This window comes from Triturus cristatus, chromosome 9 (assembly GCF_964204655.1).
Source record: "Triturus cristatus chromosome 9, aTriCri1.1, whole genome shotgun sequence".
NCBI lineage: Eukaryota > Metazoa > Chordata > Amphibia > Caudata > Salamandridae > Triturus > Triturus cristatus.
In genome coordinates, this window is record NC_140592.1 from 485,109,394 (window position 1) to 485,133,932 (window position 24,539).

Below are 24,539 nucleotides of genomic sequence, written 5' to 3' on the forward strand. Positions count from 1 at the left end.
TGTTTAGTTATGTTAGTAAGTAAGGGTTTGGTACAGACAAAATGCTATTGTATAGTAAGAAAATGTGATTTTACCTATGAACTGTAGTACTACATGTCTACATTTATTAGGACTGTTTTGACTGCACAGTTGTCTGCAGCAAATATTGTTGGCAATTGTATAAAATGTGTATTGGCTCCATCCTAAGGAGTGTGCCCTCTCACCTCATGTTGTTGACTATTTGATATACCATTCCACCTTCTAGGAAGTGATTCTATTGCATAAGGGCTATTTTAGATTTGAAATCAGCATGCGGTTTGACACATCAAATTCTGTACCTACTACAGACATTCTACCCAGAAAAACAATCATTTTTACTGCTTTCTTCCCAGCACTGGCAAAGTCAGTAGCGCTGGCTTTAATGTGATAAACAGCATTTGTGCATGCAGTGCACGTAAGCGTCACACTCTATTATTGTGTATTTTTTTGTATGTGTTGTCTCTATGGCCTATTTCGTAATCACATATATTTTGTTTTTGGGTGCATTTTGTGCCATAGTGGCTTACTTAGGTCTCGCATTACTGAAAATTAGAGCTATTGGTGTTGCATTATTATTTGCAACCCCAAAAGCTCAAACTTTAACTAATGCGAGACCTATTGCATTGCAAATGCTTGTTTTAATAGGTGACTTTGCGAAGACAATTTAACCAGCGCCGTTGATTTTATGCCCTTTTGATCTTTATTATTAACTTTTTGTTTCTGACTTAAGACTAATTTATTTGTGAAGAGGGACCATTTTTTCAATAGCGTTCAGACCTTCATCATCAAAACAGATTTCAACCATTACTTTTGATGTTGCTGTGATCGATTCTTTGGTGCTTTCAGTCCAATAAAGTTTCTTATAATTTACCGTGTTTATATCTCCCAGAAGCGTCACATATTCTCCGTGCCTTACACAGTTTAATTGTAACTCGATTATTTGTTGATTATGGCCACTTCCGTTCGCTTCACCAATCTGGTAGGTTGAAATCTTTTGAAATAAGTTTAATGACGCTATTGTGTAATCTATTCGCGATTTGTTACCCAAGGCTTGATAAGTCCAGGCAGGTGGTATATCTTACGGAAAACATCCATTTAACACCCTTAAACCAAAGTATTCTAAATCTTTTAGAAAATTCTTCCCAATTTTCCCTTTCCTCTCTTCCCTAGTATCCGATGTAAGGCAGGGACTTGGAATTGCCCATAAATAGTTCTGTTCTTGTATTTCTTCATCTCTCTCGTAAGACGATAACATGTTCATATTAAAGTCACCCGTAATGATGACCTCCAGTTGTGTGTCCTTTTCCAGTTGCTGAAGTATTATAGTTGACAAACTGCTAACCATTGCTTTTCTTGAACTGCCATCAGGGTGTATATTTTATTTTCCCGTTCATCTTGATATCGTAGTTTTACAATCAAACAGTCGGTGATATTTTGTATTTCCTCTTCACTTTCCATTTTTATTTCTGTTGAAATAAAAGTTGCCAGGCCCCCGCAAGATCTGCCGAATTTACTTGTTTTAGTGGCGGACGTATAGTATCCCTTAAAGCCTTCTAATATAAAAGGTTCATTTGCCCAGGTCTCTTGTAGGCAGATAATTTGAAAAACGTCTGACCTTTGGGTCAGTTGTTCATTTTGTAATTTAGATTGAATTCCTTTTATGTTCCAGGAGCATAGTCGTATTGTATCACTTAGATTTGTTACTTCCTTCTTGGGAACATCATTTGTAAGTCGTCAATCCTCCTTTGCTCCGTGGAGTGCTGTTGTTAACCAACCTAGTTGCAACTCCTCCATTGGTTCTCTTTCAATCACAGTAAAGAATTTTGATGTTTTCCCCATGTTTTGTCCTATTGGATTTTTTAATATTGAGTATGCCTGGTTGTTCTCCGAACCTGCGCGATGTTTAGTTGTTTTTCTCGGTGTAATAAACGGGCTTTGGTAGGAAGGTTGGGGCGATCTCGTAACTTTTATTCCCCAAGCAAAAAAAAGGTCATATTCTTGTATGATAAGATCCACAGAGGTGGATGAGGTCCAAGTTACCAGGGTTGGTTCATGTTTGCTGCTTTCCTTTGCTAAAAATTTAATTGATACAATATCAGTACAATTTGGGGAGAAGAGAAAAGATACAAAGGAGTCTTCTCGAGGTCTGCAAAAACCTGCCTCTGGGGGTGAGTTCCAAAACTCCCCCAAAAAACTTTGGTGTTACCTGTGCAAGGAAAAAGGGCCATAGGCCAAGGGATGCTAATTGTCCTAAGGCTAACACCAAGGAAGCTATTACCACTGCTCCTAAGGCAACTGCTCCCCCTAGCACCAGTACAAGTGGTAGTACAGCTCCCAAGGGATTGGTTGGGTTAACCATGGGTTCTGAAGTGGGTTTTGGTCTATTCAGAACTCTCACTCAGGGTGTCCTTGTCTGCGACAGTGGCATGGATCTTACCACTTTACTAGTAAATCCCACTAACTTGGGCAAGTACAGGTAACAGCCTTTGATGAATGAAAAAGAAGCTATGGCTTACAGGGACACAGGGGCCATTGTCACAATGGGGACAATGGCCCCTGTGTCTCCTGAACAGCTCATACTTGGTCAGTTGTACTAAGTGACCAACGCTAGCAATGTCAGGACTGATCACTCCTTGGCAGTTGTGAATCTCAGTTGGGGAGGGGTAAATGGCCGTAATTAAGTTGTAGTCTCTCCAGATCTACCTGTAGATTGTCTGTTGGGCAATGATCTAGAAACTTCAGCCTTGTCTAAAATGGATTTCAGGACACATGCAGACAGAGATGTTGGGAATCTCTGCCAGTGCATTCGCTGTCATCAGGGCTCAGGCCAAACAGCAAAGCACTGAGGGAGCACTGGATCCTGAAAAAATGGACCAGCTGGCTCCTAAGAGAAGGAGCAGGAAGGGTAAAGATGTATCCTCCTCCCAAACTCCCATTGAGGAGCAGTCTCCTGAGGGAGATTATCTCAGTCACCGTGAAGCAACTGTCCCAAAGGACCTTGGGCCTGACCAGTCAGAGTTCTTAGAGGCAGACGGCCTTTCCAGTGCAGACTTGAGTTTGGAGCAGAAATCCTGCCCCTCTCTTGAACAGCACAGACAGCAAGCGGCTGCTGAGGAAGCAGGGAATGTCAGTGGGGCCCATATGATCTTTTGGGAAGATGGTCTCTTGTTCTTTGAGTGTAGAGACCCCATGCCTGGTGCCAGGAGGTTGGTAATACCTCATAGGTTGAGGGGTTTTCTTCTGTCCCTGGCACATGACATCCCCCTTGCAGGACATCTGGCGCCAAGCAAGACTTGGGACAGGCTTGTCCCTCATTTTTACTGGCCCCATATGTCTGAAAACACCAATGAGTTTTGTCGCTCCTTTGTCACTTACCAAGCCAATGGTAAGTCGGGTAACACTACAAAGGCCCCCTTAATTCCACTTCCAGTGCTAGGGCTTCCTTTTGAGAGGGTAGGGATAGACATTGTTGGTCCCTTAGACCCTCCAACAGCATCTGGACACAGTTACATCCTAGTGGTGGTGGACCATGCCACTAGGTATCCAGAGGCTATTCCCCTTAGGACACTACCGCTCCTTTGGTGGCTAGGGCCCTTCTAGGAGTCTTTTCCAGAGTGGGTTTTCATAAGGAGGTTTTAACTGACAGAGGTACAAACTTCATGTATAGTTATATCACTGCAATGTGGAAAAAGTGTGGAGTAAACTACAAGTTTACCAAACCCTACCATCCACAGTGTGATGTGCTTGTTGAAAGGTAGACCCTCAAGAGTCTGATCATGGGGCTCCCAGGAAAGCTTAGGCAAAAATGTGATGTCTAACTATCCTGCCTTCTGGACCATCCAGTTAGGGGTCCATTATGTCTGTTTAAGGAGGGCAGGGAGCAGCCTTTTAAACCTCCTGAACAGGATATTGCAGACTATATCCTTGGCCTGCGTTTACGTATGGCTGAGTATGTAAGGCGATAACGTTTCTGAGCTCAGCAGCAAAGGAACTAGAAAAGAGAGACCGATTAATCAAGTATGCCTATTGGTATTCTTTGCCTCCCCTGCTTACTGTAATTCAAAGCTAGGACCAGCACTAAGACATGTAAAGTGGTGTTTTTAACTCAACAAGTCAATCTAAACTGAAAAAAGAGGGCATTTAAAGCCAAAGGGAAATCAGAGACCACAATCGGAGACATACGCCACCATCTCATAGGAACCTTGCTTATATTGGTCAAATACTGGCAGTCTACATGAGCAGTAGCAATTTATACCTTATTTAAGTGCTGGAATCATCCGTCGACCTTTACCGGTGACACATGGTTGGACAGTATACGGTTGGACTAACTCAAATACATAAGATGTCTTATTAATTGTTTCATCGCCATTTTATACCGTATTTTAACTAGATTATTGTAACCTCATATTTAATTCAGGAATAATTTCTAATGATTTTAAGTATTTCGTTGGTCGCTTACATCGTGCTTTTATGATTTCAAATGAAATAGAATAAAGCAATTTTGTTTCGTCATTATTATCGTATGGCTGAGTACATGAAAAAGGCCAGCAAAAACCTTAAGGTCAGCAAGGAGCTTCAGAAACCTTGGCATGACCAAAAGGCCATACTGACTGTTTACCAGCCAGGACAGAAAGTGTGGGTGTTGGAGCCTGTGGCCCCAGTAGCTCTACAGGACAAGTGGAGTGGCCCTCACACTATTCTTGAGGGAAAAAAGTGAGGTCACCTATTTGGTGACCTAGGTACTCCTAGAAGTCCCTACAGGGTACTTTATGTGAACCGCCTAAAATCTTTTGTTGACAGGGCTGACATGAGCTTGCTCATTGCCACTGGGGGGGGGGGCAGGACGGAAGAGAGTTACCCTCTCCCCGATCTCCTCTCTCAAGACCCTGTTGATGGGTCAGCTGATGGAGTAGCCTTGGCAGCAGCCTCACTGACCAGCAGCAAGCTGATTGCAGGAAAATCCTCAATCAGTTTTCCCATATTTTTTCTCTGACGCCTAGTCAAACCACCTAGTCTACCCATGTGGTGGACACAGGTGACAGTCTGCCTGTGAATAACAACCGGACTTGGTTCAAAAGTTGCTGGAGTTGGGGGCCATTGAGCCTTCGGATAGCCCTTGGGATAGTCCAGTAGTCCTGGTACCAAAATCTCACACCAAAGATGGTATAGAGAGAGATGAGATGTTGTGTGGATTACAGGGACCTCAGTACAGTCACTAGGACTAATGCCCATCCAATTCCAAGGGCAGATGAGCTCATTGATACTCTGGCTTCAGACAAGTGTCTGAGTACATTTGACCTGACTGCTGGCAAATCAGACTCTCTTAGGATGCCAAGCCTTAAACAGCATTTTCAACCTCTAATGAGGCATTATCAATTTATTGTAATGCCTTTTTGGGCTGAAAAATGCACTGGCCACATTCAGAGCTTGGTGAACAAAGTCCTAACAGGTCTGGACGCCTATAGTGCAGCATATCTAGATGATATTGCTGTTTTTAGTTCCACCTGGGAGGATCACCTGGTCCACCGCCGAAATGTTCTGGAGGCCCTGAAAAGGGCAGGCCTCACTATCAAGGTAACAAAGTGGTAGATAGGGCAAGGTATGGTTGTATACTTGGGTCACCTGGTAGGTGTAGGCCAAGTTCAACCATTGGAGAGCAAAATCCAGAACATCAAGGACTGGGTTGCTCCAACTCCCCATACTCAGGTCAGAGTTTTCTTGGGCCTGACTGGGTACTACAGGATGTGTATTAAGGGATGTTTGCCCATTGTGACTCCCCTTAATAATCTTACCTCCAAAAGAATGTGTAAGAAAGTTCAGTGGACAGTTAGCTGTCAGAAAGCATTTGATGACCTGAAGCAGGCCATGTGCCTTACTCCCATTCTGCAAAGTCCTGTTTACTCCAAAACCTTCATCGTCCGGATGGATGCTTCTGAGATAGGGGTATACGCTGTTTTGCCACAACTTAATGCAGAGGGGCAGGACCAACCAGTAGCTCTTATAAGCAGAAGGTTGACCCCCAGGGAGAAACGTTGGTCAGCTATTGAGAGGGAAGCCTTTGCTGTGGTCTGGGCCTTGATGAAGTTGTGGCTATACCTGTTTGGTACTCACTTCATTGTTCAGACAGACCATAAGCCCCTCTTATGGCTTAATAGATTAAGAGTGAAAATCCCAAAGTTTTGAGGTGGTCCAATTGGCTACTGGTGTACCCTTATAAGAATCTAGTATATGGTACTGAGGTACCCAGGGCGTAGGTACACCGGGGGTCCCCCATGGGCTGAAACATGTATTATGCCACCCATGGGAGACCACTCAACCTGTGACTACAGGCCTGCCATTGCAGCCTGTGCAAGCTGGTACTAGCACCACTTACGACAGATATAGGATTCCCTATATCTGAGGTGACTGCACTTGAAACCTATAAGTCACCCCTAAAATAGGCCTTTCAATCCTGAAGGCAGGATGCTGGGCTCTAAGTGTGCCCTTCCATGAGCAGGACTCCCTACAACTTTCGGAGTCCATTCTCCCGGGATGACCATCTCTAAACTGGCTGTAACTAACCCTGTTATGTTTGGTATCAAACATGTTGGAATCATACCCCCAGATCGTAGATGGTGTGGGAGGTAGGCACTGTAAATCTCCTCTGGGAGGCCCTCAGTGCTCCTGGTACCAGTCTTCCAGAACCGGACAGCAAACTAGCGCGGACGCCGACCAGAGACATTATTCTGCCCTCCTGCTGCTGAGCCAAGCTTGAGGAGGGGAAGGTAGAACAATAGATATCATTTCACAGGGAGGTGTGACCACCTCCCAGACAGAGTTTAGTGTATTGGGGCAGCGTGGGGGCACTTGCCAGCGCCACTGAGACTGCTTGAAGGACACACTTGATGCCCTCCTTGCATACTCCAGTTCAAACCAGTTCAGGGAACCGTTGGCTCCCTCTCTGGCGCGAATCTGGACAAAGGATATGGGAGTATCCTTTCCAGTGTGGACATCAAAGACACCCGAAGGAATCTCCCTTGGAGTGAAGGACTTACTCCCCTGCATCTGCAGGCACCGCAACGTAGCTGATCGGTTTGCTGATCCTGGGCTCCCACGGACTCCAACAGGTTCAGTAACACAGGGGCGGTTCTACAACTCGCTCAAGACCTGCCCTGTCTTCAGACTGAGTTTGAGGCCAGTATCCCATGTCTGCACTGCTGAAACAGAGACCCTGTGCACTGCGTCAGCTGGCCGTTACTAAGGCTGGGTGACTCTTGTCTCCAGAGACCTTCTGGTCCTTTCAAGGGAATTTCTTGATTCCAGTGGGCTCCCCTGTATTGCTTGGGGCCTTCCCTGACTCACCTGCACTTGGTGAGTCCCTTGGACCATGCTGGTCCTAACTACACCTTTTTTGCTTGTCACGTTGTTTGCAGTGGCCAAGACTTGTTGGTGCTCCCGATGGACACTGACCCTCTCAACTCATGACCTCCGATGTGGGACAGCTTGTGAATGGCCCCTAGTCTTCACAGCATCACCTGGTTCATACAGCTGCAGGTCCAAGATCATTGTTGCCTCTCCTGCATCTCCCGACATCGGTGGGCATTCATCTCTTGTGCCTCCTGGTCACTCCTGAGTGGCATAGACTCTGTCCCCTCTGCTTGCAAGTACTTCTCAACTTGAATCCACCTTTGGGTTCCACCGGATACTTTCACCTTCTTCAACAGCGGCATCTTTCTGAAGTACTCCACTGAGTTAGGCGGTTTCTGACTCACCTTCCCACCTATGCACCCGGCTTCCCTGGTGTAGGTATCCTAATTCCTAGGGTATCTACGGGTGAGGCGGCTCTCCAACCTTCTGTTCCACGGGGATTCTTCGGGGTCCAATGGGAAGGGTCCTTCTTCTTTAAAACTGCAACAACGACCGTGGTGACCCTGCCATTTGACCGATGCCTGGTGGAGCTACCTGTTAGCTGAAGAGGAGATGGGCTGTGGATCCCCCCTCGGCCGTCACCTACCCAGCTGGACTTTGGGCAGACGTTCCTTTGTCACTCTGTCGTATCTCCCTCCTACCCCTTCACCCTACCCCCTTCCCCCTCTACGCTCCCTTCTTCTTGCTTTCTATCCCTTTAATGTTTTTCTGTTGAGACCTAGCTATTTGACCAATGCCCGGTGGAGCTACCTGATAGCTGAAGAGGAGATGGGCAGCGGATTCCCCCTCGGCCGTCACCTACCCAGCCGGACCTTGGGCAGACTTTCTTTTTGTCTCTCCGTCGTATCTATACCCTACCCCTTTTTCCCCTTACCCCCTTTCCCTTCTCACTCCACTTTACTTTTCTTCTTTGCTCCTTAAATGTTTTTACTGATATCACTGGTAACTTGTAACTGATGTAAGTTTACAACTATGTGGAGCCTTATGTAAAGTGCTCTGATACCTTCGGATCTAGCCGCTTTGTTCAGCTATTGAGGAGATCGGCCTTGGTTCATCCCCTGACCGTCACCTACCCAGCCGGACTTTGGGCACAGTTTTTCTCCCAGTCTCCCTGTCTCGCCCACCCCCCCATCGTATTTCTGTATCTCTGCTTTTTCCTTGTCTCCTATCTATCTATCTGTTCCCATTTAACACTCTTTCTTTCTTTGACTTACTTCCTTTGCTCCTATCCCCTCTAACCTGAATCTTTCCCCTTGCCCGCTACACCACCTAGCACCCTGTCCTTTTGTGCCCTTTGACTAAGCACTCCTTCTCCCCTTGTTGGGGAAAGATCCAATATTTATACTCTGGAGTCTCAGTGAACCCGCTGAAAGAGTCCACAGCGCCTAGGGAGCCACTCACAGTTGAGGTATGATATGGCACCCCTTGCCAAAGCACTCCCTCTCCTCTTTTTGGGGAAGGATCCAGTATGTAGGCCTTGGAGTCTCAGAGACCCCTCTGAGAGAGTCCACTGCATATAGGGAGCCTCTCGCAACAGAGATGGGGAAATGATACCACTTCCCCTGGGATCACAGCTTACTGGACTTTGGACGCAGCACTGACTCGTCTACCGGTTTGTGTCCCCGTCACCCTCTCCCTCCTCTTTCCATGCTTTCTCTCTCCCTCCCCTCTTCTTTCCCTCCTCCATTCTCTGTCTACTTCCCCTGCTCTTACCCCCTCCCCTGAATCTCTCCCCTTGCCTGCTTTCTCCCTTACGTATATGTCCTTTTTTGTTTGTCTCGACCTTACTTGTCACAATATTGCCAGGCTCTAATAACTGTAACCTTTGTAACGATGTAACCTGCAATTATGATCTGATACTCCTGTAAAGCGCTCTGATACCTCCGGGTCTAGTCAGTGCTATATAAAACCTTTAAAATAAATAAATTAAATAAAAAATACCCATTGACTTGAATGGAGCAGGCTTTCGTGTTCCCACTCTGCACAAGGCCTCTGTGGGGTTCCTGGTTACTTATCTTGGGTGGTTCCTTGGGTCCCCTGCACGTGTACGTCTTCTGGGTATAGTCTTGACTTGGGTCGTGGTTCGCATCCCACTATTTGAGTACATGGTTTGATCTCCCCTGGCGACCACTGTGTATTCATGTAACTTACCTGTTTTTATTGCGAAGTATTATGTGCATTGTGTATATCACCAGCTAGGAGATATTTGTATGTGTTAGTGAGTGTCTTATAATAAGTACATATTTTTATAAATACAGTGTGTGGTTCTTTTTCACTTAATCTATACCAATACGATCTACATTCTGGTAAAAAAGCTGTTTTACACTCCTTCTGACTAAGCCTGAAGGCTGCTCTCCACAGCTACCACTTAAATAGCTTTCTAAAGTTGTCTAAGACCACTAAAATCACCATAAGAGTTGTCTGGAGTAGTGCAGGGTGCTACACTTACATAACCCCCAGTGGCCCTAATTCTGAGCATGATTAAGAGGAGTCTGAAGACTCCACCTTGATTAACTCTGATTCAGGGAATAGTGCAGATGGCACAGACGGTGTCCATAGAAGTAGGTCCCCCTTTATTCTTCCTGGGAGAGTTCAGAGCAGACAGAGGAGATCTAGGTCTCCCTCTGCGGAGTCCAATGCTACAGGACTTTCCATAGGGACCTCAATCTCTAGCCAGAGAAAGAACCCCTTGGAGAGGGAATACCACCTGACCAAACTTGAGACGGTTAGACTCCAACTCGGGCGAGACCAGTTGGCCCTAGACAGAGAGGCCCTGAAAGTCCAAAAAACTAGGAAAAATCTAGGACTAGAGTCCCATGGTAGCAGCCCTAGTGTCCCTAGAGTTGGGGAAAACTCTTTTGATACTAGGAACCTGAGCAAGATAGTCCTTCCTTACCAGAAGGGGGATGACATCCAGAAATGGATCACTACTTTATACAAGGCCTGTAAAGTTCAGAAGGTCTCAAGGGCAGTGGGCAGCTATCCCGTGGCTCTCCGTTTCTAACAAAGGTAGAGATAAGCTCCTCACTGTTAGAGAAGAGGATGCTGACAATTATTCAGTTCTGAAGAGTGCACACATTGATGGGTTTGCCTTAACCACTGAACAGTACAGGGTTAAGATCAGACACCCAGAAGGCACACACCGAGGACTGGGTAGATTCCATTGATGGTGTTACTAAGGCTCTGGAAGGCTAGCTTCATGGAAGCAATGTAGAGGACTATGAAGGATTGTACAAATTGATAATGAGGGAACACATCCTTAATAACTGTTAGAATCAACCTTTGCACCAGTACCTGGTGGACTGTGATCTGACCTCTCCCGAAGAATTGGGGAAGAAGGCAGACCAATGGGTCAGCACTAGGGTTAAGCAGAAAAACCATGGTAATGGAGGTGACCAGAAGAAGCAAGATTCTTCTAAAACCCAGGATAAAGGGGGGCAAGGGAAAAGACAAATGGGAGTCTTCTCAAGGCCCACAAAAACCTGCAACTCGGGGTGAGTCCCAAAATTCCAAGCAAGGCAAAAATAAACCTTGGTGTTATTTATGGAAAGTAAAGACCCATTGGACAAAGGATGCTGATTGTCCAAAGGCCAAGGAAACTTCTATTACCACGGCCCCCAAGGCACCTGTTCCCCCTAGCACCAGGACTAGTGGTAGTACAGCAACCAAGGGATTAGTGGGGTTAACCTTGGATTCTGAGATGGGCTCCGACTTAGTAAGAACTCCAGCTGAGGCTGTTTCAGTCTATGATGGTGGCATAGACCTTGCCACCCTACTGGTGAGTCCCACTAACTTGGGCAAGTAGAGACAACAGCCTTTGATCAATGTTAAAGAAGCAATGGCTCACAGGGACACAGGGGCCAGTGTTAGTATGGTGAGAGATACTTGTGTGCCCTGAACAGGTCATACTTGAACAAGTGTACCAAGTCACCAACGCTAGCATTGTCACGACTCAGCATTCCTTGGCAGTTGTGAATCTCAGCTGGGGAGGGGTAACTGGACCTAAGGGGGTTGTGGTATCTCCAGACCTACCAGTAGATTGTCTGTTGGGCAATGATCTGGAAACTTCAGCCTAGGCTGAAGTAGAATTCAGGACTCATGCAGAGATGATAGGCATCTCTGCCAGTGTCTTTGCTGTCACTAGGGCTCAGGCCAAAAAGCTCAGCACTGAAGGAGCACTGGATCCTGGAAAGTGGACCAAGTGCCTCCTAGGAGGAGCAGCAGGAAGGTAAAACATCCCAGTGAAGAGCAGCCTCCTGCGAGAGATGATCTTAGTCCCTGTGAAGGAACTGCCCCAGAGGAACTTGAACCTGATCGAGTAGAGTTCCCAGGGGTAGGGGGCCTTTCCAGGGAGTTTGGAGCAGCAGACCTGCCACTCTCTGGAACTCCTCAGACAGCAAGATGGTGCTGAGGAAGCAGGGAATATCAGTGGGTCCCATCGGATCTATTGAGAAGATGTGCTTCTGTATTCTGAAGTTAGAGACACCAGACCAGGTACCACCAGGAGGCTAGTAATACCCCAGAGGTTCAGAGGTTTCCTCCTTTCCCTAGCACATGCTACTCCTCTGGCAGGATACATAGGGCAAAGCAAGACTTGGTACAGACTTGTCCCTCATTTTCACTGGTGCAATATGTCTGACGACACTAAGAAGTTGTGTCGGCCCTGTGTCACTTGCCAAGCCAGTGGTAAGTCAGGTGGCACTACAAAGGCCCCCTTAGATCCACTTCCAGTGGTTGGGTCCCCTTTGGAAGGGTAGGGATTAACATTGTTGGTCTCTTGAACCCTCCAACTGCATATGGGCACAGTTACATACTAGTGTTCTAGTGGTGGTGGACCATGCCACTAGATACCCAGAGGCAATTCCCCGTAGTTCCACTACAGCTCCTGTAGTGGCCAGGAACCTCCTGGGATTCTTTTCCAGAGTGGGCTTCCCTAAGGAGGTCTTAACAGACAAAGGTACAAACTTCATGTCTAGTTATATCACTGCCATGTGGAAAGAGTGTGGAGTAAACTACAAGTTTACCACACCCTACCATCCACAGTGCAGTGGGCTTGTTGAAAGATTCAACAAGACTCTCAACGGTATGACAATGCAAAAATGGGATGTCTTACTACCCTGCCTTCTCTTTGCCTACAGAGAGGTTCCTCAAAAGTGGGTTGGCTACAGCTCATTTGAACTTATGTATAGACATCCAGTTAGGGGTCCATTGTGTCTAGTTAAGAAGGGATGGGAACAACGTCTCAAACCTCCTAAACAAGATATTGTGGACTATGTCCTTAGCCTTCGTTCACATATGGCTGAGTACATTAAGAAGGCAACTAAAAACCTGGAAGCCAGCCAAGAGCTTCAGAAAGCCTGGCATGACCAAAAGGCTGTTCTGACTATTTACCAGCCAGGACAGAAAGTGTGTGTGTTGGAGCCTGTGGGCCCCAGCAGCTCTCCAAAATAAGTGGCGTCGCCCCACTATCCTGAGATCAAAAAGGTGAGGTCACCTACATGGTGGACCTAGGTACTCCGAGAGGTCCCCACAGGGCACTTCATGTGAACCGCCTGAAACCTTTTGTGGATAAGGCTGACATGACATTGCTCACAGCAACTGATGAGGGACAGGAGTAAGAGAGTGACCATCTACCTGATCTTCTCTCTCAGAACCCTGATGATGGGTCAGTAGATGGAGTAGCCTTGGTAGGCAGCCTCACTGGCCAGCAACAAGCTGATTGCAGGCAAGTCCTCAATCCGTACAGACACATGTTCTCCCTGACTTGGTGAACCCATGAAGTGGACACAAGTGACAGTCTGCCTGTCAAGAGTAAAATGTATAGACAGCCTGATCATGTCAGGGATTGCATCAGGACAGAGGTCCATATGATGCTGGAATTGGAGGTCATTGAGCCTTCAGATAGCCCCTGGGCTAGTCCAGTAGTCCTTGTGCCAAAACCTCATACCAAGGGTGGAAAAAGAGAGATGAGGTTTTTGTGGACTACAGAGGCATTAATGCAGTAACTAGGACTGATGCTCATCCTATTCCAAGGGCAGATGAACTTATAGATACTCTGGCCTCAGCCAAGTGTCTGAGTACATTTGACCTGACTGCTGGCTACTGGCAAATCAGACTTGCTGGGGATGCCAAGCCAAAAACCGCATTTTCAACCCCTAGTGGGCATTCTCAATTCATTGTAATGCCCTTTGGTCTGAAAGATGCACCTGCCACATTTCAGAGGTTGGTGAAGTTCTCACAGGCCTAGAAGACTATAGTACTGCATATCTAGATGATATAGCTGTCTTTACTTCCAACTGGGAGGATCACCTGCTCTATCTCAGAAATGTTCTGGAGGCCCTGAAAAAGGCAGGCCTCACTATCAAGGCCACTAAGTGCCAGATAGGGCAGAGCAAGGTTGTGTACTTGGGCCACCTGGTAGGTGGAGGCCAGGTTCAACCATTGAAGACCAAAATGCAGACCATTGTGGACTGGGTTGCTCCAACTACCCAGACTCTGGTCAGAGCTTTCTTGGGCCTGACTGGGTTCTGTAGAAGATTTTTCAAAGGATATGGGTCTTTTGTGGCTCCCTCGAATGATCTCACATCTAAGAAAATGCCAAATAAAGTTCAGTGGATAGCTGTCAAAAGGCATTTGATGACCTAAAGCAGACCAGGTGCACTGCTCCCATTCTTCAGAGTCCTGACTACTCTAAAACTTTCATTGTCCAGACAGATGCATCTGAAATAGGGGTAGGGCATGTGTTATCACAACTTAATGCAGAGGGTCAGGATCAACCAGTAGTTTTTATAAGCAGAAGATTGATCCCCAGCCGTTGAGAGGGAGGACTTTGCTTTGGCCTGGGCCTTAAAGAAGCTGAGGCCTTACCTGTTTGGCACTCAGTTTATTGTTCAGACTGATCACAAGCCCCTGTTATAGCTTAAACAGATGAAGGGTGAAACCCCACATTTTTTAGGTTGGCTATTTCCCTACAGGGTAACCATGCCAATGCAGAAGGACTCTCCAGATATTTTCACTTAGAAAATGAAGACTAAACTGAGCAAGGTTAGTCTCCTCTCCTTTCGTTTGGGGGGTTGTTTAGGAAAGTAGGATCTGCTTTTATAGTTACCCCCACTTTTTGCCTGGTGTTATGCTGTTTCTGACTAGTTTGACGCGGATCCTGCTAATCAGGAGCCCAGTCTTTGTATTTTCTCCCCTAAATTGGTTATGGTGAGTACTTAGGTGCATCCCAGATTGGCTTCTGGTGTACCCTTATAAGTCCCTATTATATGGTACTGAGGTACCCAGGGCATAGGTACACCAGAGGTCCCCCATGGGCTGAAGCATGTATTATGCCACCCTTGGGAGACCATTCAACCTGTGACTACAGGCCTGCCATAGCAGCCTGTGTAAGCTGATACTAGCACCACTTACGACAGATACAGGATTCCCTATATCTGAGGTGACTACACTTAAAACCTATAAGTCACCCCTGAAGCAGGTCTTTCAATCCTGAAGGCAGAGTGCTCGGTTCTAAGTGCGAGCGTTCCCTTGCATGAGCAGGGCACTCTTGCAACCTTTGGAGTCCATTCTCCTGGGTTGTAAGTTCATCAGCCACAACGACATATAGAGTGGCCATGCATTATTACGCGATGACCATCTCTAAACTGGCTGTAACGAACCCGGTCATGTTTGGTATCAAACATGTTTGAATCATACCCCGCACTGTAAATCTCCCGGAGGCCCTTAGTGGTCCTGGTACCAGTCTTCCAGAACGGACCAGAGACATAATTCTGCCCTCCTGCTCCTGAGCCAAGCTTGAGCAGGGGAAGGTAGAACAATAGATATTCTGTCACAGGGAGGTGTGACCGTCCTCCCAGACAGGGTTTAGTGTATTGGAGCAGGGTGGGGGCCCTTGCCAGCGCCACTGAGACTGCTTGAAGGGCACACTTGGTGCCCTCCTTGCATACTACAGTTCAAACCAGTTCAAGGAGCCGTTGGCTCCTGCATTGGCACGAAACTGGATAAAGGACATGGGAGTATCCTCCCCCACTGTCCACCCCCTCCTCTGGGAGGGATCCTGAATCATTCCAACCCTTTCCTTAGGGTACTTAAGGGCTTACCTGTGGGTAGGTCCCTAGATTCGTCGTGGGATTCGATTCAGATCAACTCCTTGTCATCTTCAACCGTCTGGACACACTGACCACGTCGTGCTGACCGAGTTGGACTGACTGCATCAAACTTCACATTGGGGAACCGAGACTGCAACCGGGAAGACTCCGTCTGCTCCAGGTCTCATTGTCCTGCAAGTCCGTTGCAACACCAGTGTCCGTACTCCATAGAGGTCCTTCACAGGACCTCTGGACATCAAAGACACCTGAAGGAAACTCCCTTGGAGTGAAGGAGTCACTCCCCTGCATCTGCGGCACCGCAACATAGCTGATCGGTTTGCTGATCGTGGACTCCTACAGACTCCAATATGCTCAGTAACACAGGTGGAGGTACTACAACTCCCTCTGGGCTACCCTGTCTTCAGAACAAGTCTGAGGCCAGTATCCCTCGTCTGCACCGCTGGAACTTAGCCCCTGTGCACCGCGTTGAATGGCTGTTGCTAAGGCTGGGTGACTCTTGTCTCCAGAGATCTTCTAGTCCTTTCAAGTAAATTCCTTGATTCTAGTGGGCTCCCCTGTTTTGCTTGGGGCCTGCTCCTACTCACCTGCTGGTCCTAACTCTGCATCTTTTTCGCTTGCCACGTTGTTTGCAGTTGCCAAGGCTTGTTTGTGCTCCTGACGTACACCGACCCCCTCAACTCACAACATCCGACGTCGGACAGCTCGTGAACGGCTCGTGGTCTTCCACAGCATTGCCTGGTCCACACAGCTGCAGCTCCAAGGTCATATTCAACTCTCCTGCATCTCCCGACATCGGTGGGCATTCGGCTCCCGTGCCTCCTGGTCACTCCTGAGTGGCATTCACTCTGTCCCCTTTGCTTGCAGGTACTTCTCAACTTCAATCCACCTTTGGGTTCCACAGGACAATTTCACCTTCTTCAACAGAGGCATCTTCATGAAGTCCTCCACTGAATTTGGCGGTTTCCGACGCCACTTCGCACCTATGCACCCGACTTCCCTGATGTAGGTATCCTGGTTCTTAGGGTATCCACAGGTGGGGTGGCTGTCCAACTTTCTGTCCTCCACAGGGTTTCTTCAGGGTCCAATGGGAAGGGTCCTTCTTCTTTAAAACTGCAACCGCAACTTACCCAGTGACTTGAACGGAGCACACAGTCGTGTTCCCACTCTGCACGCAGCCTCCATGAGGTTCCTGGTTATTTACCTTGAGTGGTTTCTTGGGTCCCCCGCACTTCTACTTCTTCTGGGTATAGTCTTGATTTGGGTCGCGGTTCGCTTCCCAGTATTTTAGTATATGGTTTGGTCTCCCAATGACGACCACTATGTATTCGTGCTACTTACCTGTTTTTACTGCAAAGTATTGTGTGCATTCTGTATATCTCTGCATAGGAGTTATTTGTACGTGTTAGTGAGTGTTTTATAATAAAGACATCTTTTTATAAATACACTGTTTTTTTTCTCACTTAATCTATTCCAATAAGATTACATTCTGGTAAAACAAGCTGATTTACACTCCTTCTGGACTAAGCCTGAAGGCTGCTCTCCACGGCTACCACTTAGAGAGCTTTCTAAGGTTGTCTAAGACCACTAAAATTACCATAAGGTCTGGATTAGTGCAGGGTGCTACACTTACATAAGTGAGCACCATATACTAAGCCAGCCTCCTACAGGGGACATCAAGTCTTTAACGAGATGTCTAACTATAAACTGGAGCACCGAAACCAGTCATGTTTGGTATCAAACATGTAAGAATCTTACCCCAACACCTATTCTAGTGTTGGAAGTAGGATCCCATGTACTGGGGGGTCTCCCCTAGGGAGTCCCCCGGTATTCCAGGCATCTGCCTTTAAAAGTCTAACAGCAAGCTAGTGCTGCTGCCGACCACAGACCTGATTCTGCCCTTCTGCTGCTGAGCCAGGCTCGAGCAGGGGAAGGTAGAACAATAGGTTTCCTGTCACAGGGCGGTGTGATCACCTCCCTGACAGGACTTCGTGTATTCGGCTCTTTGGACTTTGTTTTACTTTGCTTTGGGAAACGAGACTGCATTTGGGAAGACTCCTGCTGCTCCTGGTCTCGTCGTCCTGCCAGTCTTCTGCGTTGTCTGTGCCTGTGCTTCATCCAGGTTCTTCTCCAGGCCTGTGGGCATCAAAGACACCCAAAGGAATCTCCCTTGGAGTGAAAGAGTTACTCCTCTGCATCTGCAGGCACCACAACCAAGCTGACCGGTCTGATGCTCCTGACGTTCTCCGGACTTTGAAAGGCCCCGCAACACTGGTAGTGGTTCTGCAACTTCCTCGAGGCCTACACTGTCTTCTCACAGAGTTTGAGGTCAGTATCCCTCGTTGAAACTGCTGGAACAGCACCCCTGTGCACTCCATCAACTTGCTGTTGCCAAGGCTTATTTACTCTCTTATCCAGAGATCTTCGGCCTCCAAGAAGCTCCTACCTCCAGCATCTCTTCCTGGCAAGATCTGCGTCTTCACCGCATCCTCTGCACCGTGGGCTTGATGTGCTTGAGGTCCTCCTGCGACTCCTGTGCCTTCTGCCTGTGGGTCCTCTTGAGGGTCTTCTTTGGCTCCAGTGGGCTCCCTTGCATGCTTGAGGCCTCCTCTGACTCTCCTGTACTTTGAGTCCATTGGACCTTGCTGGTCCTGACACTGCACCTTCTTTGTTTTCCACATCTGTTGCTGCTGCCAAGGCTTATTGGTGCTCCCGCCGGACACCGACCCCCTGGTTCTTGACTTGCGGCGTGGGACAGCTCGTGAATGGCTCCTGGCCTTCCACTACATCGCCTTGTCCGCACAGCTGCAGTGACAAGGTCACCATCAACTCTCCTGCATCTTCCATCATCAGTAATCATTGGTCTTCCGTGCCTCCTGGTCACTCCCCAGTGCTATAGACTCTGTCCCCTCTTCTTGCAGATGCTCCTCTTCGAGAATCCATCCTTGGATTCCACTAAGCTCTTTAACCTTCTTTGCCAGCAGCATCTTAACTGAAGTCCTCCATTGTGATCTATGGCGATATCCGACGTCACTTCGCACCTATGGCTTCTCTGGTGTAGGCATCCTGGTTCCTGGGGTGGGCTGACTCTCCAACCTTCCATCTTCTACGGGGTTTCTTCCGGGTCCACTGGGAAGGTTCCTCCTTCTTGAAAACTGCAACCGTGACTTCCCCATTGACTTGCATTGAGTACGTGGCTGTGTTTCCACTCTGCACACTGCCTCCATGGGGTTCCTGGGTACTTACCGTGGGTTGTTTCGTGTGTCCGCAGCTCTTCTAAGTCTTCTGGGTCAAGTCTCAACTTCGGTCGCAGTTCAAATTCCACTTTATTAGTATATGGTTTGGCCTCCCCCTGGAGACCACTGTGTATTTGTGCTACTTGCCTTTTCTCCTGTTCAAATATTGTGTGTATTGTGTTTATGTCGCCGGGTAGGAGATATACCAATGTGTTCATGAGTGTGAATAATAAATATTACTATTTTTAGAACTACACTCTGTGGTTCTGTTTTTTGATTAAGCTACACAACATGATTAGTACTGGTAAAACAAGCTGATTAACACTCATTCTGGACCAAGCCTGAAGGCTGCTCTCCACATCTACCACTTAGAGAGCTTTCTAAGGTTGTCTAAGACCACTAAAATCATCATAAGGGTTGTCTGGATAAGTGCAGGGTGCTTCACTTAAATAAGTGGGCTCCATATACTAAGCCAGCTTCCTGCACAGATGAGTCATTATAAATCCCAAAGTCCCCAATGCTGGTTACAGAATCTTATATATATATATATATATATATATATATATATATATATATATATATATATATATATATATATATATATATATATATATATACATTTTTTATTTATTAAAGACAAGGTCACACAGGCAAAACAGTGTACAAACATAGATGCCTGAGATTCGTCCGCTGGTACAGCTCCAACCAAAGACGGAGGTAAATATCCAATTACAAACTGTTTACATTCGATCAAAGTGAGACTATTCTACCCCGACTTCTGCCTTCTTCTAGACAGCGGAGGATCACAGATCCCTCCCCTATACCCATTCCATTTGTCCCAGATTTGTGTCCATTTGTTGGGGCATCCTCTGGAATCGTACACTGTCCTCTCAGTTAACATGCAATGGTCCATGTCATTTTCCCATACTATCAATGACAGTGGTTCCTGCGCCCTCCACTATCTTACAATATTTCTTGTAGCAATCATCATTCCCAGTGTCATCCATATTCTCTCTTCAGTGTTTAAATCTGTAGGGCCCCAAATATTCAATAGACACAACTTTATGTTGCGATCAATCTTATTGCCCATTACTTCCTCCATGCTTTTCGTTAAGTCAGCCCAATACCCTTGGATAACCGGACATTCCCAGAGCATATGTACAAAAGTGCCCTCTTGCCCACATCTCCTCGTGCATCTTGCGTCAGTCCTATGACCCATCTTCTTCAGCGTCGGTCCTGCAAGATATATTCTATGGAGTATCTTGAGCTGTACGAGCCTAAGCCTAGAGGAAATGGCTGTTTCTCTGGGAGAGGCGAGTGCCTTGAGCCATTCCTCATCTTCCAGTCCCACTACGTCATAATCCCATTTAGCTCTGAGTCAGAGTAAAGAGTCAGGCATATTGTTGATAAGCTTTTTATACATCAATTAAATTGATTTATCTGGGAGATTCCTGTCTAATATCCTGTCCTCAAACGGGAAGGATTCTGGTGGCATCTCTCCCTTTGTTATAGCCGCTTGCAGTTCATGTCTAATCTGTAGATACCTGAATTGTTTTGTGTTGGCCAGGTCGTATTCCTCCTGCAGTTGGGCGAAGGGGACCTTCCCTCCTGCCCTCCATAGGTACCCTACCGTGGAGATGCCTATTAAATCCCACCGGTCGAGATCCTTTAGTGTATCGTACATTGCCTAGCAGGTCAGCGTCCCAAAGTGGGGTGGTCAGTGTGATCCTACCCTCCCATACCTGGACCTCGTGTCCAGTAGGTTCCGGACAATTCCAATTTAGTGGGGTTAGCATAAAGTGCACTTGTAAAGCCTCCCCCTGGGAGCAACCATCTGCCCATATGAAATCCTGGATGCTAAAAATATTTTGGAGTTCTGTGGCCACAGGGCTTAAGATTTAAATGCTGCAAAAATAAATTCATGGTCTTTGGTAAGAATGTTAAAAAAACCTGTCCAGTAATGGTGGGGAAAGACCACTTGGAAAGGGTCTTTAGCTTTGATTATTTGGGGGTTACCTGTCAGACAAATTTACGTGGGTCCACCAAATAAATAAAGGAGCCCTCACGATATCGCATAGATCTATGGCCATTCTGCTCTTTCAGAAGAACACATAGTCGCGTTTGATATTCCCGGCTTGGAAGCCTATCGAGCGAAGGCCCAAAGCACCGCGCTGTATGATGCTGAGGTTTGGGGTTACAATGATAACATAAGGCTCACAGTGACTGAGAATTCATTTGTCAGAGCATTTCCCTCGGTTCCCGTAAGTATCCCCTTGGTCTTGCTTTGTTTTGAGACAGGGATGAAAAGAGTATCTGATCAGTCGCACTCAAAACCACTACTATTCTAGATTCGTATCTGGACTACTCTGGATTTTGGCAAATAGAGAGATTCCTTGAGTGATGTAATGAATTTGGATCATGCAATGGAGGTCCCTTGGCTACGGTTTGTACGTGACTAGTGCAAAAAATTGGGTTTGATCAGAATGTGGGACTCTCCTGAATTACTTTGAAAGACAGATAAGTAGATTCTAAAATCGACCTATTGGTCCCTAGTGTGGCAAGAAATAACTAGGAGCTCCTTTGGCCATCTTACCGAGCGGTTCTTGGCATTTAAACCTACTCCAACTTTTGAAAACTATATAGACATTATTACAACACCGCTGGCCAAGGGCTTGTTTATCAGATTTAGAATAGGTTACTTGCCTCTTCGATCATTCAGTAAAAATTGGATTAATATATCCACGTCGGATTCATGCCCAGTTTGTGGCAAGAATTCTGAGTCCCTTGATCATGTTATGGTTGTGTATCCTGAATATCATGGCGCATGCAGAAAATGGTTGCACCCAATCTGTTTGTCCATGGGGGTACTACATTTTAGAGAGGTGAGAAGAATATTAATGACTGATACATCTGGTCTAGTTGTTTTTAAGGAGAGTCGCTTTTTGTTTAACGTCTGGACTAAGCGGGAGAAGTTTCTGAAATCAGTGTAAATTCTAGCATTTTTAGTGCATGGGTTGTCCTGTGGAAACAATTCTAAGTATTTATGTGTCATGTATATGTGTTTTTATAGTTACTATTTATCGGCTAATTCTCTTTAAAAGCTTTTTCTCAAACATTGCACTTTTAATACATAATGAGTTTTATCCACTAGGAATTAGGGAGAATTTTGAAATTATTGCAATGATAAGATTATAATTTGAGAGATCAATTTGCTACTGTGAGAGTAATTTATGTAGTGAATTTGCACTGTATGAGGTTGCTGGGGCTAAGTTTTACGATTGCATTTTATTGTTCTATTCTATTATATTGATGTATCAAGTTTACTGAATGAAGCTAAATTTGTTATATGTATTATATAGAGGTTTTGTACCGTGGATGGTTATGAAACCGAATAAAGAATCTTGATTGATTGATGCTCTAAACATGTGGTCTCCAACTCTGCCTTTGTCCAAGTGCTACTACCCATCAAAGAAAATTATCTGGATCTGCTAACAAATGTTATGTCTGCTGCAACAGTGACCACATCAGACAAGATTACTATAGCGAACACCCCGTGTAAGATAACTAATCTTGACAACCCAAGTGTATCAGGCAGGATTACCAATAATAATGTCACAGATGGGTTATCAGCATTAGATGCCTTCACAAGAGTAATGAAAAAACACCCATAGCAGCAACCAAGGAGGTAAGATCAGGAAATAAGTCTCCCCATCCTAACAGAATGTATTATTCAAGTATCCGCACTGACCAGATTTTAGGAATGAGATTTTTGTTGCAAAAACATTAGCTTGCAAATTCCAAAGTTTTCATTTCAGGCAAAAAACTTTATTCTCGCAAATTAAAGCTTGTAATTGTCTGAAAGCACAATTTTCTCCTTATATCTGAGTGGTACTGCGTTATGCAATTTGCAGGCCAAAACACTTCTCAGATTTCGCCCTCTTAAATAATGGACTGGGTTCTTATCTAAAAACTTGAACTACCTTCTGGTATCTGGTGGGTTCTGGTAGAAGGAGAGCCATACTGTGCAGAACCGTGCATTATGCATTGTGCTATTCTCTTATTGCAGCAAGTGCTCCTACAGTTGTGTTTCTGCCTTTCACTTTGTGGCTATTGGGGAAAGCCAAGAAAGTTAAGGGATCCATTGTACCCAGACTCTCTCTCTAGCGCTCTCTGTTTTGCAGCCTCGTTCACTAAGTTTGTGTATAGTGTTCTTCTCTTATAGGCTGGCAAATGGCTGATGTGGGTCTGACTTTACAATAGACTTGACTTTAGATTTCTTTAATTGGTAAAACACGTTACCAACAGTGAACTGGCTTGATGCTCTCTAGTTGAATATTGTAGTTGATATTTATTGGGAAGTTGCATGAAATATTGGAAATTTCACATTCTTTTTCATTTTATTTGATCCCCAGTAGTGAAGCAAACTCTAAGTGGCTGGACGCTCACTATGATCCTGTGGCAAATGTGTGCACATTCTCCTCTTGTACGGGTAAGTACATTTTTTTTATATTACTTCTGATGTCTAAGAGCACCTTTTGATATTTGGTTCTCTAAGCTATGCTGACCGCAGTATGTCGTAAGCTTTAATCCTCTGCCTCATTCATATTAACGCATGATCAGAGACTTTCCGGTACTCAAACAACGAAAGAACTATGATGCAGCTACCAACTGACTGCTTTGTCTAAATACACCAAGTCCTGTGTTGATCATTGTGACTGTGTTGCCTGTGTTCTGATCACTTTACTCCATTCTTAACGATTAGGCCTGGGGCCCACCAGCTACCTTGTACATCATCAATCCACGGGGCATGGACCCGGCCATTTGAGCCTGAACTTCAACTGTAATGGTCCTTGAAACCTGAAACCTTTTTCCATTTGTAAATTAAGATGTAACTGAATTTTGCCAGGTGCCCTTGTACTTTTGCACCTCATCAGTACATTGGCAAGGCTGTTATGATGCACATAAAATGCAATCTGAACAGGTAAGTCTTAAAATGTTTCAGAAATGTGCTGCCTCCTTTAAATAGAGTGCACCTGTTTCTTGTGATCCCTGTCAAAACCATTCAGTCCTACGACCCTTGGTTTTTGATCCAAGAGTCCGTGTGTGCCTCTTGCTTTATTTTCACTGCCAATATTTGGGTCCCACTTGCTGCTCGTGGAACCTATATAAGCATAATCCTCTCTGCCTTTTCTTCATGCCCGGGAGTTACGGTGGGCTTGAGTGCTGACATAATGTGGTCCTGCCCACTTTTTTGAGGCAGAAGATTGGTATCCGTATTCTACAAAAAAACTAACCATCAGCCTTTCAGTCCGTTGCACCCTACTGAAGTTCTCCGGGCTCACAGGTGAAGCAGTTTCTTGTTTTCACAGGTTCATAGAGACCAGAGTACTGAAACAGGAAATCTGGTTCATGTTTTGGATTAACCACTGCATCTGTTGACAAAATGTTGATTTATACTTTTATTGATGTTTAATACATGTAGTAAAGTTTACATCCCTTTCTCTGGAGATATGCAACCAATGTGGGAGACCCTCCTATTGCATGATCTGGAATAAGCACATCTGACTGAGCAACAATTGACAATCTGGAAACACGAAAGAACTGTGAAGGATTAGTTGAAAAAAGTGGTCTGAAATCTGTGCATGAGGGTGAGAGGAAGCATCTAGTCCCTGCCAATGATGAAAGCTTACCTCCTCTATGTCTGCATGGACTCTGTTGGATCCTCATCAGTTCCTCTGTGCAGATGGAGGCTTACTGCTTGACCAATAAC

General features: G+C 45.9%; 1 protein-coding gene across 1 annotated transcript in view; it reads left to right on the top strand.

The window, feature by feature from the left end:
- Positions 1–24,539, top strand: part of BBS1 (Bardet-Biedl syndrome 1) — an 843,521-nt gene that overhangs the window by 20,474 nt on the left and 798,508 nt on the right. Inside the window, exon 2 of the mRNA XM_085625445.1 lies at positions 23,182–23,258. Within this exon, the coding sequence (XP_085481571.1) occupies positions 23,182–23,258 (77 nt within the window). The remainder of the gene's footprint in view (positions 1–23,181; positions 23,259–24,539) is intronic.